The following is an 18771-nucleotide window of genomic DNA, read 5'->3' as shown; positions in this document are numbered from 1 at the left end:
GTTCAAGTGCTGTTTTGAGACTTGACAGAAATGGAGTCTAAAATTCAGGCAGAAAGCATCCTTGGGAACATCAGTTATGGTGGTATTTCTGAGATGGGTGGTCAGATTACGACCGTAAAGTTTGATGGATCAAACTATTTGGAAAGGGCCCAATCAGCCATGATGGCTATTGGTGGAAGAGGTAAATTAGGGTACCTCCTGGGAGATATGAAAGAACCTTCCAAGGGAGACCCGACATATACCAAGTAGCTGCAAGAAAACTACTTGGTTATTACATGGCTGTGTAATTCTATGCAGCCTCATATTAGCCGGAATTATCTGTGGGCAAAGACAGCTAAGGAGATATGGGATGTTATGAAAGAAACTTACTCCCAACCCCTTAATGTTGCCAGAGCATATGAATTGAAATGTGAAGTGAACACACTTAAACAATGAGAGAAACTGGTGTCGGTCTACTTCTCTACCTTGAAGTCCTTGTGGCATGAGATTGATCACTTAGAGACTCTTGAGTGGGAGAGTCCCAAAGATGCTCAGACCCATAGAAAGCACATCGAGACAAACAGAGTGTTTGAGTTCCTGACAGGACTGAACTCAGAATATGATATTGTGAGGCAGCAGATTTTGACTAGAGACAGTGTAACTCTCTCTCAGGCTTACTCATTTGTACACAGTGAAGAGACCAGAAGGAAGGTTATGATGCAACCTCACACACCCACATCAGCCTTTGTAGCGGCTACACCCAAATTAGGGGGGTGATTCAAAGAAGGATAGGAGGAAGGAAGACAAGAAGGATGTAGTATGTGAACATTGTAAGAAACCCAAACATACAAAAGAGACATGTTGGAAACTGCATCCCCACTTGGTTCCTGCGAAGTTGAGAAACAAGAAGGGCACTGCTCATGTAGCCATGAACACTGATTCAGCATCCTCATCTGGCACAAAAGGAACATCTTTGGAGAACTCAGCTGCAGTTTGGGCTGCCCTAATACAACTAGAAAAGGAGGTTGGAAATTCAGCTCAGCCACCACAGCCTCCATCAGCCCCTGTCACATCTGCCTTCGCCCATTCAGGTACTCATGCTTCAGACTATCATGTCTCAGTTCCAGGTACTACTGAACCTTGTTGGGTAATAGACTCGGGTGCATCTGATCACATGACTAGCTTGCCTTCATTGTTTACTACTTACCATTTGTCTTCTGGTAGGGATAAGGTATCTATTGCTGATGGCTCCCTGGTTCCTATTTCTGGGAAGGGTGACATCAAGATTTCAGATACTATCTCCCTATCATCTGTTTTGCATGTTTCTAAGCTTGATACTAACCTTCTTTCAGTCAGTAGTATTACCAAGCATATGAACTGCTTAGTAACCTTCTTCCCTGACCGATGTGTTTTTCAGGACTTGGAGACGCAGAAGGTGATTGGGACTGGTTGTGAGACAAATGGGATCTATCTGCTCGGGGAGCGGTTCCGTCGGGGAGAGTTAGTAGAAAAGTTGTCTTTTGTTTCTCAAAGTGTGAGTCCGGTTATGCTTTGGCACAACCGATTAGGTCATTTGTCTTTTCGATCTTTACAGAGTCTGTTTCCTACTTTATTTGAGTCTATTGAGTTGTCTCAGCTACAGTGTGAAGTTGTGAGTTTGCTAAGCATTGTAGAAAGCCTTATTTATTGAGTAATAAAAGAAGTGATAATTCTTTTGATATTGTGCATACTGACGTTTGGGGCCCTTATCATATCCCTTCCATGGGTGGGTACAGATACTTTTTGTTATTTGTTGATGACCATACCCGTTTTTCTTGGGTTTATCTCATACGTTTACGATATGAGGTACCTTTCCTGACCCGAAATTTTCACCAAATAATCCTAACCCAGTTTGATGCCAAGATCAAAGTTCTCAGATCTGATAACGCAAAGGAATACATTGCTAAATCATTGACATCTTATCTTCTTCATCATGGAGTTATCCACTAGAGCTCTTGCCCTCATACACCTCAGCAGAATGGAGTTGCCGAGAGGAAGAATAGGCACATTTTGGAAGTGGCTAGAAGCCTCATGTTTACTTCCAATGTCCCTATTCGCTTCTGGGGGGATGCTATCCTCACGGCAGTATACCTTATTAATCAGGTCCCTTCCAGGGTTCTTGATATGCGATCTCCTTTTTCCCTTCTACACCCACGTGAGGACTTGTTTTCTATTCCCCTTAAGACATTCTATTGTACTTGCTTTGTTCAGCTTATCGAACCCCATCACTCCAAGTTCGAATCCAAATCCTCCAAATGCATCTTCCTTGATTATGCACAAACTCAAAAGGGTTATTGCTGTTATGATCCTGTCTCTGGGAGGAAGTTTGCCTCCATGGATGTCACTTTCTTTGAGGGGACACCCTATTATCCTCGGGTTGCCCCTCTGGGGGAGAGTGGTGAGAGTGGGGGTTTGAGTTCTTGTCTTCAGGGGGAGAGCAGTGAGAGTGGGGCAATTCCTTTACCTATTCCATTGGGTGATGAGAGCTGCAATGGTGAGGGTAGTCAGAGGGATCAGGAGTTGAGAGAAAGCTGCAATGGTGAGGGTGGTCAGAGGGATCAGGAGTTGAGGGTTTATCACAGGCGGTGCAGGCAAGTTGATCCTAATCATCAGTAGTCCAGACCAGCTCCAATCTCATCTACAACTCCAAGTCCAGATACTACAGTCCCAGAGCCCATAGAGACTTCCCCTATAGATGATCTTGACCTTCCAATTGCAGTCCGTAAAGGAAAAACGACATTGTACCACATCCACAACCCACTGTATTTCCCATTTTTTATCCTATGATCGCCTATCTCCTACCCACAGGTCCTACCTTAGCTCCATTTCCAATGTCCCTATTCCAAGAACAGTGCAAGAAGCCCTATCCGTCCCTGAATGGAAAGATGCAATGCAAGTTGAGATGGATGCCCTGTTGAAAAACAACACCTGGGAGGTAGTTGATTTGCCAAAAGAAAAGAAACAAGTTGGATGCAAATGGGTATTTACGGTGAAGCATAATACAGATGGATCTATTGAGAGGTATAAAGCTCGGTTAGTTGCAAGAGGGTTTACACAGACTTATGGCATAGATTACTTGGAGACATTTGCACCGGTAGCCAAGATGACTACTATTCGAGTCCCATTGTCCCTTGCAACAAGTCAAACTTGGCCTTTATACCAAATGGACATGGAAAATGCCTTTCTGAATGGAGATCTGCAGGAAGAAGATATGTGTTTGCCTCCTGGATTCTATGATGCAGAAATAGGTAAGAAGGTCTGTTGGCTCAACAAGGCTTTGTATGGTTTGAAATAGTCACCTAGGGCTTGGTTCAATAGATTCAAACTAGCACTTGTGAAGTTTGGATATGTACAGGCCCAGTCAGATCATACCCTATTTATCAAGAGGGTGGAGTCCTCTTTGACACTATTGGCAGTATATGTTGATGATATTGTGGTCACAGGGAATGATAGCCATGAGATTGAGTCTCTTAAACAGCTTCTTCACCAAGAATTTGAGGTGAAAGACCTTGGTGTACTCCGGTATTTTTTGGGTATTGAGGTTGCTAGATCCAAACGAAGGATCTTTATATCTCAAAGGAAATATGTCCTAGACCTGTTGGCAGAAACTGGAAAGTTAGGTGTCAAACTTGTAGATACACCAATTGAACAGAATCACAGGATTAGGAAAGGTCAAATATCTCTGCCTCACTCGGCCAGATATTACTTATGCTGTTAGTGTTGTCAGCCAGTACATGCATTCTCCTAGAACCACATATCTTCTTGCGGCAGAAAGAATCTTAGCCTACTTGAAGAAATGCCCAGGTAGGGGTATACTATTCAAGAACAACAATCACATGAAGGTGGAGGTCTATACTGATGTTGATTGGGCTGGGAGTGTTGATGACAGAAGGTCTACCTCAGGATATTGTGCCCTTGTGGGAGGAAACCTTGTCTCCTAAAGAAGAAACAAAGTGTTGTCTCCCGGTCAAGTGCTGAAGCAGAATACAGGTCCATGGCCAATGGAGTGGCTGAAATCCTTTGGCTAAGATCTCTACTTTAGGAGTTGGGTATTGAGTGTGAGAAGCCCCTGATGCTGTACTGTGATAATCAATCCGCCATTAATATAGCACATAATCCAGTACAGCATGACAGAACCAAATACATTGAAGTTGACCGCCATTTTGTGCGAGAGAGGGTCTCATCTCAAGAAGCATGCCTCCCTTACATCACATTCAGTATGCAACTAGCAGACATCCTCACTAAAGCCGTATCAAGAAGGAAGCTAGAGGCGGATCTATCCAAGTTGGGAATGATGAACATATACTCCCAACTTGAGGGGGAGTGTAGAGAACATTGATGTGGGCCCCACAGCTGTGGTCCCACTCTGTCCGTAGGGTAGAATGTATCTAGTCACAGTTGTGGTCATTTTGCTATTCTGTTATTCCTAGTTTCAGTTTTATATTGTTTGTTACTTGTTAGCAATTATGATGTAAACACCAAGGGCAAATATGTCCTTTCATGTAACTAGCAGTCCTGAAAACCTACAGAGGCTACAGATGCCACTGCTGCCCAACCCCTCTGAATATTGTCATAGGAATAATCCACAAACAATTCAGAAGTTTTCAGCCAAGAGATGGTCCTTGTTAATACACTCTCCTTAGCTTCCTTCGGACTCCTTTCTTTTACTTGGAATATCCTAACATTCCATTCTTCACAAATAGTCCATACTGTAGCTGCTCTTATACATTTCCAAATCAGTTTTCCTCTCTTCCTTGGCCACCAAAAAGTTGATGGATCAAAGAGTATATTTACTTCAGAAAGCAAGTTCCACCTGCACCCAAATAAAGTGAAAACCCAAGTCCAAATATCTACAGCAACAGAGCAAGATAACAGCAAGTGGTAACAGTCCTCATTCTGCACTTTACACATTGTGCACCAGTTTGAGGATAAACATAAGTAAGGTCTCTTCTTTTGCAAGTTATCCAAAGTATTTATCTTACCATGACAAATCTCCCAACAAAGGACGGTTATTTTGAGGGGGATAGGCCTAGACCAAATTTTCTTTCACTGGGAACACCCAAGGGGAGGGAGAAGAACATAGGGACTTAAAAAAAGAAGCACAAGTAAAAGAGCCATTTGGCACCAAGGTCCAAACTCTTTTATCTGGATTGAGAGGGTCTAAGCAAGCAGAATTCAACAATAATAAAAGCTAAGAGACACAACTAGATACCTCATCAGTTAGGCCTCTACGAAACCCAAGATCCCAGGTAGGAGACGATGGACATGTTGAGGGAGGAAGAAACCTCAAAACAAGCTCCTTCTTAAAGAGGGAGATAGAATAATGGGAGGGAGAAAGATCTTTTAGAGGTTGATTACCCACCCAAAAATCTTTCCCAAAATAGAACAAAATTACCTAAGCAAACATCATGCCTTACAAACTTGAGGAATTTAGGTAGAATATTGGAAATTGCCTTACAAGCAGTAGTGAGTCAAGCCCATCGAAATACCCCGACATCCCATCCAGTTCCGGAACAGCCATGAATACTAGCCACCACTTCAAGGCAAAGCCTCTCTCTTTCCACAGGCCACCTCTAGAGCCATTTGATTAAAAGAGCTTCACTTTTGTTAACTATGTTTCCTAGTCCTAATCCCCCATCTTCCTTACAACAGCTTACTACTATTTGTATTCAGTTCTAAAGAAGAAGGAAAACATACGAAGATAGGTTTAGAAGAAATGGGCGGCACACACACCCCAACCCTCTAAAACAGTCTTTTATATTAGGGCAATAAGAAAGGGATACAATGACTAATCTGCCCCTGACTAGTAGGCAGTAAGAAAACATGAAAGCAGAATAAACCCAAGACCATTTAGTCCAGAAAGGAAGTTACATAGATAATTATTATGACATAACATAAACAGGCCCAAGCCCACAATGCTAGGCTCTAGGCCATACAACACTCCCCCTCAAGCTGAGCACAGATATCTATCATGCCTAGCTTGCAATAACAACTCCATAAATCTGGATTTTGTGAGACCTTTAGTGAAAACATCAGCTAGCTGTTTTGTTGATGGCATGTAAGGAATACAAAGTTCTCCAAAGACAATCCTCTCATGTACAAAGTGTCTATCAATCTTGATATGCTTCGTCCTATTATGCTGGACAGGGTTATCTGCAATGTTGATTGCAGCCTAATTGTCACAATAGAGCTTGAGTAGTCCAGTTATATCTATCCCCAATTCTTTTAGGAAGATTCAAAGCCAGTGAAGTTTAGCGACACCATGAACCATGGCTCTATATTCAGCTTCAGCACTTGATCTTGCCACAACAGCGTATTTCTTGCTTCTCCACGTGACCAGATTTCCACCCACAATGGTACAATATCCAGATGTAGACCACCTGTCTCCACAAAAACCAGCCCAATCAGCACTTGTGTACGCTTCAACCTTTATTCTGTCATGCTTCTTAAATAGTAAACCTTTCTCAGGACATGTCTGGAGATATCTCAAGATTCTCTCTACCGCTTTCATATGTGAGACTTGTGGACATGCATGAATTGGCTAACTACATGGACTAAATACGCAATGCCCGGCCTAGTGAGAGATAGATACAACTTTCCAACCAACCGCTTATATCTTTCTTTATCAAGATAAGGTTCATCATCACCTTCTTGCAATCCATGGTTTTGCTCTGAGTGCCAGTAGGTCTGATTCCTAACTTCCCTGTCTCCTTCAACAGGTCTAGAGCATACTTTCTCTGACAGATGTAAGTCCCTTCCTTGGATCTAGTCACTTCTATTCCCAAGAAATATCACAAGTGCCCTAGATCCTTGATTTCAAATTCTAAGGCTAAGAAACCTTTTAACTCCATAATCTCCTTTGCATCATTTCCAGAAACCACCATATCATCAGCATAGACAATCATAGCTGTCAACTTTTCACCATCTCTCTTGTAGAACAATGTATAATCTGCACCACTCTGCTTGTACCCTATATCCTTCATTGCTCTACATGATCTCTTAAACCATGCTCTTGGGGATTGTTTAAGCCCATACAAGGCCCTTTTTAGTTTACAGACCCTTCCTCTCATGTTTTATCCTGAAGGAGGATCCATATACACTTCTTCCCACAAGTCTCCATTTAGGAAGGCATTCTTAACATCCAACTTATGCAGTTCCCAAGAAAATTTTGTTGCTAAAGAAAGTAACACTCAGATTGTATTTGATTTGGCAACCAGTGCAAAAGTCTCCTTGTAATCAATACCTTCCTTTTGGGTGAACCCTTTTGCAATCAATCTAGCTTTATATCTTTCACTATTTCCATTTGCCCTATGTTTGATTGTGTAAACCCACTTACACCCCACAATGTTCTTCCCATTTGGTAGATCCATTCAAGGTTCAAAGTATCGATACGTATCATGCCAATGGCTTACCGATACGCCTCTTCAAGGGTTGTATCGGGCCAGACACTGGTTCAGAGGGTAGTTGGGCCTTAAACTGACCCCTCTGAACCGGTTTCGGAAAAAATAAATAAAACTTAAAAAGAAAAGTACAAGTACAGGCAGATACGCCAGTATGTCATATCAGCCTGTGTTGATACTTTGAACCTTGGATCCACTATCTCTCAAGTTTTTTCTTTCAATAATGCTCTCATTTCTTCATCCATAGCTTCCTTCCATTTAGGGTCAACAACAACCTCTGAGAACCTGGAAGGGGTAGAGACAGAAGGCAAGCACAAACAAAGGAGTGATAGGCAGGAGAAAAATGAGAATATGAGACAAATCTATTTATAGGATGGAAAGCACAGGATCGAATGGTTTTCGCAAAGCAATAGGAAGACCAGGATCAACACTAGTGGATGCAATGGGAGAAACCATACCTTGGTTGGCTTCAGGGGCATCCAATTGGTTACAGTCATGAACTAGCAAGTCTCTCTTTCTTTTCCTTCGATAAACACTTGCATCACAATGTTTAGGAGCAGTGGCTTCTTCATTAACTAGACAAGTAGACTTAGTAGGCTCAGAAGGAACTAGATCAGGAGAAGTAGATGGAAGAGGAGCAGGGGCAGGAACAAAAGGACTAACCCTCGAGGAAGCCTCTTCCACCCTACTAGTCTCCTCCTGAAGAGGATTTTGAGGGTTATGGCTGGAGCTCATGAAAGGTGACATGTTTTGTGATAAACTTCCTTCCAGTAACTAGATCAAGACACTTGTACCCCTTCTATGTAGGAGATTAACCTAAGCACCCTCCCCCGAATTGCCTTAGGGTCCAACTTTGTCCTTTTTGGATCCTTGACATGAATGAAACACACAACCAAAGACCTTAGGATCCAACTTTATCCTTCGTAGAATCAGGAATGCAATTTATTTGAAAGTAATGCAATTGAGGAAAAGAGGTTGTGGGTTTTACATGCTTGAAATGTTTTATATGTTTGATTTTACTTTTAAAATTTTGATTTGAATACGCTTTACATGTTATGTTTATGTATTTTAATTTAGATAATAGGTTTTTTAAAACATTTATTTTAAAATTTAAGTTTATAATTTTTTATCATCAAAGGAAACTTTTATTTGAAATTAGATTTAAAAGTTTTACAACTTTGTGTATGGGACTAGAAGTCCCACACTATTACATATTTCTGACCCTTTTACAATGCAGCCCAAAACAATTGTTGCCTCAAAGCCCCTTGTTTAGCAAGATAATCAGCTAGCCCATTTGCACTCCTAACCCATTTGAATTCTGCTTCTACCTTTTTTTTTGAATTTTCTGTTTTTTTTTTTTTTTTTGCATTTTTTTAGTATTTCTACACCTTGCTCCAAAAAGGCACACGCCTCGCCTTGCGCCTCAAGCGCAAATTGGCCCATGTGCCTTGCGCTTTTAAAACACTAGGATAAACACCATTGTGGTCTCTTCCTTTGAAGTAAATCACAGGTATTAATATTTTCATGCACAACTAACAACAAAAAGCACTAACCTTAGGTTGAATAGGCTAGCATCAAACCTCCATTACTGGGAAAGGTTGCAAAGAAGTGTTATTTGATTGAGACAAAGCCTTTCTTTACAACCTTTCCCAGTAATGGAGGTTTGGTGCTAGTCTAGAAGAAGGAAGCACAAGTAAAGGAACCGAGGGGGGAACATGTCCAGATTCAGCCATCAGGTTTGGAAGGATCAAGGAAAACCTCTCTTCTAACAGTTGTAGCAGGTTAAAGACATGAAGAGATTCTGAATCCCTTAAATGCTTATGGAAACCCAAATCCTAAGCAATGCCAGTAGTAGAAATAGAAGGAACAAGGAATTTAGAAACTAGCTCATTTTTGAAGCGGCTCAGTGCAAATAGAGACAGAAATTGATTTTTTAAAGGGGAGGGGCTCAGCCAATCATGTTCCCAAAATTTAATTTGGCCTCCACTACAAAGGTCATACTTAACCAAATTAAGGAAGGAAGATAAAATACCACTGCTGTCCTTCCAAGGTGAAGCTCGAGTTGGTCGATTTAGTACTCCAACGTCCCATCCATTTGCTGAAAGCCCATTTATACTCATCACCACCCTTGTCCATAGCTTATCTCTCCATTGAGGCAATCTCCAAATCCACTTCCCTAGCAAAGCTATGTTTCTTCTTTGTAGACACTCTAAACCTAGACCTCCTACCTCTTTACTCCTGCTAACTGCCTCCCAGCTAACTCTACCATCCTCTCTACAAGCCATCTTCTATGTTCAAACTCATCCAATGCTTCTGCAATATTTCACCCATCCCTATTTTCCTCTCCCCTCGGGAAAACAAGCCATCTTCTGCCTACCATTCCCAACGGTTTCATTCAACTCAATGAAAAAACCTCTATTGTTACTCTTCTTCTCCACAATGAACTTCTTCCCTTCAGCACTCAACTCCCGTTTCCAACCTAGCTTGGAAATAGCAAAGATTGTTCCATCCATGAAGCCGTTAAACCAACTAATCGCCTCTCTTCTGTGAATCACCATTGATTGTTTCTCTTCTCTGATTTTTAGTGCTGGGCCTCCACCTGTTTCTTCCAGCAAGAAAAGCACTCCATGGGAAGTCTCATCTATATCACTGTCTAATAAGCATGTTATTGTAGCAACTATAAAAAAAAAAGCATGTAATTGTAGTACTTATCACAAAAAAAGCATGTTATTGTAGTATTGATAGATATTCTCCTGTAAAAAATATGATAATAGGGTGATATTGGATTCAAGAACAGGAATGTAGCGACACATACAAAGAGGAAATTCACCAAAATTGTATTTTACCATTTGCATTATCTATTGGCTCGACAAGAATTAAGAGCTCTAGCAATGCACGATGGCGATCTTCCAACGGAAGGGAAGAATTTTTCAAGTCATCTATTGCTATTTGCATCAGTTTTGCATCTGATGGTGTCCTCAGCTTCTCCATCAATTCCTGTGTTACAATGAAATAAACAGAAAGCATATCATATAAGGAACATTTTCCAAGCTTCGCCATTAGTTACCATGTGAATGGTAAGATTTATTTCCACCTTTGGTAACTGCCTATTGGTTACCATGTAATCAGTATCCAATTGTCCAAATTAGAATTCAATCCTATTAAGGGTTATTTAAATTTAATCCTTTTGTAATTGGATCTAATATGGATCCACCCCTATCCAATCTGATATAATCTGCTTTAATTCGATTTAAATACATATGTTCTTATATACTTAAAAATTTATATTGTATCTATCAGTAAAGTTGGTAGGAATGTTGTATTTTCAGTAAATTCTCATATGTTAAAGTTTCATACAAGTAATTTTCAATTCATTTTGCTCATCAAATATAACATTAAAGTCATTTCTAGTCCATTCAATGATAATATATATTATTTTGATATTTTTTAGTATAATTTATTTATACTATTTAATATGTTATTATGGATACAATCCAATTTGAATGCAAATATAAACGAATCAAATTTGGAATGGCATATATACAATTCGATCTGATATGTTTGCAGCCCTATATGTTTGATTTTATTTCTACGTTTTTACTTTGAATATGTTTTACACATTATTTTTATGTATATTGATTTGTGCCAATAGACCTTTTAACACATTTAGTTTCTTTTATAATTTATTAAGTTTGCATTTTTGAATTACTTTTTTTTATTTTTTGAATTTTTGCTTTAAAAATGTACCTGCTTCAAAAAAGTGTCTTAGCCTTGCATCTTGGACCACAGGTGCAAAAATCCCCATGCACTTTAAAACATTAGGTTGAATACAAGTTGAAGCAATACACCCCATCCACTAATAACTCATAGCACTCCAACCTAAATACCCAAGGCAAGTTTTCTTGTTTATTTTTTCGATAATTGCATGTTTTCTTGTTTTTCAGATCTATTTTTTCAGTATAATAATGAGTTTTCCTCTGACATAAGCCTTATTCCTACCTAAGGACTATAGAGAGTATACAGTTCAAATCTTGCTAAGAGATCCTTCTCTAAAAAAATGAAAGGCACTGCTTGTTCTCCCGAAAATATTCATAACTATTGGGTGCGACAGCCCAAAAACTTGAGAGACATCCGACAGTGATGAGCAGCTTCATTCTGTCACACCTAGCAAACTTTGAATTTTAAAAGTTCTGTAATTGTATGGTATTGTAGATTGATTTTTGAAATATTAAGTTATTAATACCTTTTACTCTCATTAATTAATGGTTCTCTCAGCTTATATGTAAGGATTTAACTTAATAGTTATCAATAATCCAGTTGATCTAAAGTTCTAAACCATGTCCAATCAGGATCTGTTTTTTGAGCAATCGAATATTTAATCAGTCTTGCTCCAATGAATGGTGCAAGCAATGGGAAGAGTTGAAAATTACACCTACAGTAATTTAGATAATGCAAGAAAAGAAGGAATAGAGAAAGAGAAAGAAGAATGAAGAAGTTTCAGCAATAGGTTGTGGAAGAAGAAAAGAAGAGAGAGAAGAAGAATTCGAACTTCCCTCTCTAGCCCCCTTTCATCACTTTTATTAACTTAATTCTAAGATTAAGTACAATTACTTGGATGCCCTTAATAGGGCGGCCAGCACTAAAGAAATAATTAAAGAAAACAAAAGAAGGCCCATAACTAACAAACGTAACTTTAAACAAGTAGAAGTTCAGAACTGTTATCAGTCTTGAACCCTAATGGATTTCAGGATCGAAGATAAGAAGAAAGGTAAGAGGAAAGAAGAGGACGAGGGAGGAGAAGCAGTAGAACACAAGGGTTGAAAGGAGGAGCAGAAGCTTAATATTCTGCTGCCGCCACTTTAATTAATATTTATAGGTTATGCTCATTACATGGAAAGGACAGATCTGCCCTTAGTCTTTACATAACAAATAGAGCAAAAAATCAGACTGAAATAAATAACAACTGAAACAACTAAAAGACCAATAGCTAACCTAGGCAGACTAGAACATCTTCTATCCTACGAACACAGTGGGACCGTAGCTGTGGGGCCCACATTAGTGTTCTCTACACTCCCCCTCAAGTTGGGAATAAATGTTTATCATTCCCAACTTGGATAGATCTGCCTCTAGCTTCTTCCGTGGTATAGCTTTGGTGAGGATATCTGTCAGTTGCATATTGGAGGTAATGTATAGGAGACACACTTCTTGTGATGAGACCCTCTCTCGTACAAAGTGTCGATCAACTTCAATATGTTTAGTCCTGTCATGCTGCACTGGGTTGTGTGCTATATTAATAGCTGCTTGATTATCACAATACAGCATCAGGGGCTTCTCATACTCAATACCCAACTCCTCAAGTAGTGATCTCAGCCAAAGAATTTCAGCCACTCCATTAGCCATTGACCTGTACTCAGCTTCAGCACTGGATCGGGAGACAACACTCTGTTTCTTACTCCTCCAAGAAACCAGGTTACCTCCCACAAGAGCACAATACCCAGAAGTAGACCTTATGTCATTAACACTACCAGCCCAATCGGCATCCGTATAGACTTCCACCTTCATGTGGTCATTGTTCTTGAACAGTATACCTCTACTCGAGCATCTCTTCAAGTATGCTAGTATTCTTTTTGTTGTTAGAAGGTGTGTGGTTCTAGGAGAATGCATGTACTGACTGATAACACTAACGGCATAACTGATGTCTGGTCGGGTGAGGCATAGATATAGGAGTTTTCCCACTAACCGCTGGAACATAACTTTGTCTTCAAGCAGCTCCCCACTCTCTACACTAATCATGTGGTTCTATTCAATGGGTGTTGATGAGGGCAGATTTGGCCCTCCAGTAAAATTGTGACACGTGGCACCTCGTGACAACTAGGAAAACACCCAGCCAACAAACTTACGAAGTTAGTGACGCACCCGGGCACCTGTCTGGCCGGCCTGGCGCGACCTGCACGCGGCCTAACGCGCGCCTACGCGGTGCGCACGAACTGCACGGCGCGCGCGCGGCCTGCGCGAACTGTGCACGGCCTGCGCGACCTGGCCGACCTGGACCAGCCTAGCGCATGATCCAGCCAAGGCGCCAGCTTGACGACCTGATCTAGACACTGACCCGCCGACTGACACAGGTGCCAGCTTGACGACCTGATCTAGGCACTGTCCCGCCGACTGACACAGGCGCCGACCTGACAACCTGGACCAGCCTAGCGCATGATCCAGCCAAGGTGCCAGCTTGACGACCTGATCTAGACACTGACCCGCCGACTGACACAGGCACCATCTTGACGACTTGATCTAGGCACTGTCCCGCCGACTGATGCAAGCGCCGACCTGACGACCTGGCCTAAACACTGACCCGCCGACTGACGCAGGCACCCCTCTGACAACCCGGCCCAAGCGCCGACCTGGCCGCCTGACACAAGCGCCAGCCTGACGACCTCGAGGAGTTCACCACCGTACCCCGGTTCTGACCGGATGCGACGAGTCTTACCGTTTGGAGGCTTTTCACCCACCTAACTCGCGAAGACTCCGGTATATAAAGACCTCACCCCCCAAAGGGGAAGGGGATGGAAAAGAAAGGGAAGTAACCCTGCTCTCTAGCTCTCTCATATTATCTTCAAAGCTCTCTACAATAAGAGTGCTAACTTAAGCATCGGAGAGCCCCCACCGGGAAAGTACCCCCGGGACCTCTGATTCAGTTCTCGCAGGTCCTTCAGCTCCCGCCGCCTACGAAGAGGAGGAAAAGATGCAGTTCTCGGAAGTCCCTCAGCTCCCCCCACCTACAAGGAGGAGGAAGAGATGGAGTTCTCGGAGGTCCCTCAACTCCCGCCACCTACAAGGAGGAGGAAAAGATGGAGTTCTCGGAAGTCCCTTAGCTCCCGCCACCTACAAAGAGGAGGAAAAGATGGTGTTCTCGCAGGTCTCTCAGCTCCCGCCACCTACAAAGAGGAGGAAAAGATGAAGTTCTCGCAGGTCCCTCATCTCCCGCAGCCTACAAAGGAAAGAAGACCACCTCATGCTGAGGGCAGTCGGATTGCGTCGCACCAGGGAGCTCCAACATTCTCCAAGGCATCGACCGCCTAGTAGGGAGTTCGCCCCCAGGCAGTTCGCCACCAAGGCAATTCGCCCCCAAGCAGTTCGCCACCAAGGCAGTTCGCCACCAGGCAGTTCGCCCCCAGGCAGTTCGCCCCCAGGTAGTTCGCCACCAGGGAGTTCGCCACCAAGGAGTTCGCCCCCAGGCAGTTCGCCCCCAGGCAGTTCGCCACCAAGGCAGTTCGCCCCCAGGTAGTTCGCCACCAGGGAGTTCGCCCCCAGGCAGTTCGCCACCAGGGAGTTCGCCCCCAGGCAGTTCGCCACCAGGGAGTTCACCCCCAGGCAGTTCGCCACCAAGGCAGTTCGCCCCCAGGCAGTTCGCCACCAAGGCAGTTCGCACCCAGGCAGTTCGCCACCAGGCAGTTCGCCCCCGGGCAGTTCACCACCAAGGCAGTTCGCCCCCAGGCAGTTCGCCACCAGGGAGTTCGCCACCAAGGCAGTTCGCCCCCAGGCAGTTCGCCACCAAGGCAGTTCGCCCCCAGGGAGTTCGCCACCAGGCAGTTCACCGCCAAAGCAGTTCGCCACCTGGCAGTTCGCCACCAAGTAGCTCGTCACTAAGGTACGCCACCACCGGGTCGAATAACGAGGTACTTTGCCAAAAAAATTTACATCACAAAACATTGGTACGTGGCCGAAAACGGTTACATCAGGTGTATCTGTAGGTTTGACACCTAACCTTCCAGTTTCAGCCAAGAGATCTAAAACATATTTCCTCTGAGAGACAAAGATCCCCTGTTTAGATCTAACAATCTCAATACCCAAAAAATACCGTAGTGTACCCAGATCTTTCACCTCAAACTCTTGATGAATGAGCTATTTGAGGGACTCAATCTCATGGTTGTCATTTCCTGTCACCACAATATCATCAACATAAACTGCAAGTAGTGTCAGTGACGACTCCACCCTCTTGATGAACATTGTATGATCTGGCTGGGCCTGTACATAACCAAACTTCCCAAGGGCTAGTCTGAATCTATCGAACCAAGCTCTAGGTGACTGCTTCAAACCATACAATGCCTTATTGAGCCGGCAAACCTTCTTACCTGCCTTTGTATCATAGAATCCAGAAGGCAACTACATGTAAACCTCTTCCTGCAAGTCCCCATTCAGGAAGGCATTCTTAACATCCATTTGGTACAAAGGCCAAGTGTAGCTTGCTGCAAGAGATAATAGAACCCGAATGACGGTCATCTTGGCTACCGGGGCAAATGTCTCCAAGTAATCTATACCATAAGTCTGAGTGAACCCTTTTGCAACTAGCCGAGCTTTGTACCTCTCAATGGAACCATCCGCATTGTGCTTCACAGTAAACACCCACCTGCATCCAACTGGTTTCTTTCCTTTGGGCAAGTCAACTAGCTCCCAGGTATTATTTTTCAACAGGGCATCCATTTCAACTTGCATTGCACCTCTCCACTCCGGGACTGATAGGGCTTCTTGCACTGTTCTCGGAATAGGGACATCAGCAACGGAGGTGAGATAGGACCTGTAGGAGGGAGATAGGCGATCATAGGACAAAAAATGGGGGATGCAGTGGGCTGTAGATGTGGTGCAATGCTGTTTTCCTTTACGGAGGACAATGGAAAGGTCAAGGTCATCTGTAGAGGGTGAGGTAGCAACAATGGAAGGAGTCTTTGTGGGCCCTGGGACTGTAATATCTGGACTTGGAGCCGCAGAAGAGATTGGAGCTGGCTGGGACTGCTGATGACCGGGATCAACCTGCTTGCATCACCTGTGATAAACTCTCAACTCTCGATCCCTTTAACCACCCTCGCTACTACAGCCCTCATCACCAATTGGAATAGGTAAGGGAACAGCCCCAAAGGTATTAACCCTATCCTCACTGCACTTCCCCTGAAAAAAAGGGCCCAAATCTCCATGCTCACTGCACTCCCCCTGAGGAGAGACCCAAAAATAGTAGGGTGTCTCCTCAAAGAAAGTGACGTCCATGGCTACAAACTCCTTCCCTGAGACAGGATCATAACAACAAGAACCCTTTTGATTTTGTGCATAACCAAGAAAGATGCATTTGGAGGCCTTGGGTTCAAACTTGGAGTGATGGGGACCAAGAAGCTGAACAAAACAGGTACAACCAAATGTCTTGAGGGGAATAGTGAACAACTCCTCATTGGGGTATAGAAGGGAAAAAGGAGGTTTCATATCATGAACCCAAGAACGAATCTGATTAAACAAGATATACCGCCGTAAGGATAGCATCACCCCATAAGCGAATAGGGACATTGGAGGTAAACATAATACTTCTAGCCACCTCCAAGACGTGCCTATTCTTCCTCTCTGCAACCCCATTCTGCTGAGGTGTATGAGGGCAAGTGCTCTAGTGGATAACCCCATGATTAAGGAGGTACGATGCCAATGGCTTAGCAAAGTATTCCTTTGCATTATTAGATCTAAGCACTTTTATCCTGGCATCAAACTGGGTTAGGATCATTTGGTGGAAGTTTTGGGTCAAGGCAGGCACCTCATCTTGTGATCGCATAAGATAAACCCAAGAAAACCGGGTGTGGTCATCAACAAATAACAAAAAATACCTGTACCCACCCATAGAAGGAATGTGATATGGCCCCCAAACATCAGTATGCACAATATCAAAAGAACTATTACTCCTTTTATTACTCAATGAATAAGAGTTTCTACAATGTTTAGCAAACTCACAACTTTCACATTTCAACTGAGATGACTCAACAGACTCAAACAAAGTAGGAAACAGACTCTTCAAGGACCGAAAAGATAAATGACCCAATCGGTTATGCCGAAGCATAACCGGACTCACAACCTGAGAAACAAGTAACTTCTTATCCACTGACTCTTCCTGACGAGAACTCTCCCCGAGCAGATAGATCCTATTCGTCTCACAGCCAGTCCCAATCACCTTCTTCGTCTCTAGGTCCTAAAAAACACATTGGTCAGGAAAGAAAGTTACTGAGCAGTTCAAATGTTTGGTAATACTACTAACGGAAATGAGGTTAGTATCCAGTTTAGGAACATGCAAGACAGAGGACAAGGATATAGTATCCGACGGTTTGATGTCACCCTTGCCAGAAATAGGGACAAGAGAGCCATCAGCTATAGATATTTTATCCCTACCAGAAGATAAGTGATAAGTAGTAAACAAAGAGGGCAAGCTAATCATACGATTGGATGCACCTGAATCTATTACCCAACACGGTTCAGTAGTACCTAGAGCGGAGGCATGGTAGGCTGAGGCTCGAGTACTTGAGTGTGCAAAGGCCGATGTGGCCGGAGCTGATGATGACTGCGGTAACTGAGCTGAACTGCCAACTTCCTTCTCCAATTGTATTAGAGCAGCCCGAACTGCAGCTAATGTCTCTAATGGTGTGCCTCTCGTGCCAGATGAGGATTCTGAATCAGTAGTCATAGCCACATGAGCATTACCCATTTTATTTCTCAACTTTGTCGGGATCAAATGTGGATGCAGCTTCCAACATGTTTCTTTTGTGTGTTTAGGTTTCTTGCAATGCTCACACACCACATCCCTTTTATCTTCCTTCTTTCTGTCCCTCTCTGAATCACCCTCTGTTTTGGGTTTGACAGCTACCAAGGCAGGTGTAAGCGGCTGAGGTTGCATCATGACTTTCCTCCTGATCTCTTCATTGTGCACTAAGAAGTATGCCTGAGAGAGGGCCACACTATCTCTGGTCAAAATCTGCTACCTCACAATATCATATTTTGAATTCAGTCCTGTCAAGAACTCAAACACATTGTTTGTCTCGTTGTGCTTTCTATGTATCTAAGCATCTTTCGGACTCTCCCACTCAAGAGTCTCTAAGTGATCAATCTCATGCCACAGGGACTTCAAGGTAGAGAAGTAGACTGACACCGGTTTCTCTCCTTGTTTAAGGGAATTCACCTCAAATTTCAACTCATATGCTCTGGCAACATTAAGGGGTTGGGAGTAAGTCTCTTTCATCACATTCTATATCTCCTTGGTTGTCTTTGCCCATAAGTAATTTCGACTGATATGGGGCTGCATAGAATTACAAAGCCATGTCATAACCAAGTAGTTTTCTTGGACCCACTTGATATACATAGGGTCACCCTTGGAAGGTTCTACCACATCTCTCAAGAGATACCCTACTTTGCCCCTTCCCCCAATAGCCATCATGGCTGATTGGGCCCATTCCAAATAGTTTGATCCATCAAACTTTACGGTTGTAATCTCAAAACCTGTCTCAGAACCGCCACCATAACTGCTGTTTCCAAAACTGCCTTCTACCTGATTCTT

The 18771-nt window shown here is 43.0% G+C and overlaps 1 protein-coding gene across 1 annotated transcript in view; it reads right to left on the bottom strand.

Annotated features, from left to right (window-relative positions):
- LOC148862233 (ARM repeat superfamily protein) overlaps positions 1–18771 on the bottom strand; it is a 47523-nt gene that overhangs the window by 10627 nt on the left and 18125 nt on the right. Inside the window, exon 3 of the mRNA XM_088977112.1 lies at positions 10265–10415. Coding sequence (XP_088833238.1) covers positions 10265–10415 — 151 coding nt within the window. The remainder of the gene's footprint in view (positions 1–10264; positions 10416–18771) is intronic.

Source organism: Nelumbo lutea, chromosome 3 (genome assembly GCF_056320005.1).
Source record: "Nelumbo lutea isolate HS-2025 chromosome 3, American lotus-T2T, whole genome shotgun sequence".
NCBI lineage: Eukaryota > Viridiplantae > Streptophyta > Magnoliopsida > Proteales > Nelumbonaceae > Nelumbo > Nelumbo lutea.
Note: the sequence above shows the minus strand (reverse complement) of the source record. Positions and strands in the feature narration are given on the sequence as shown.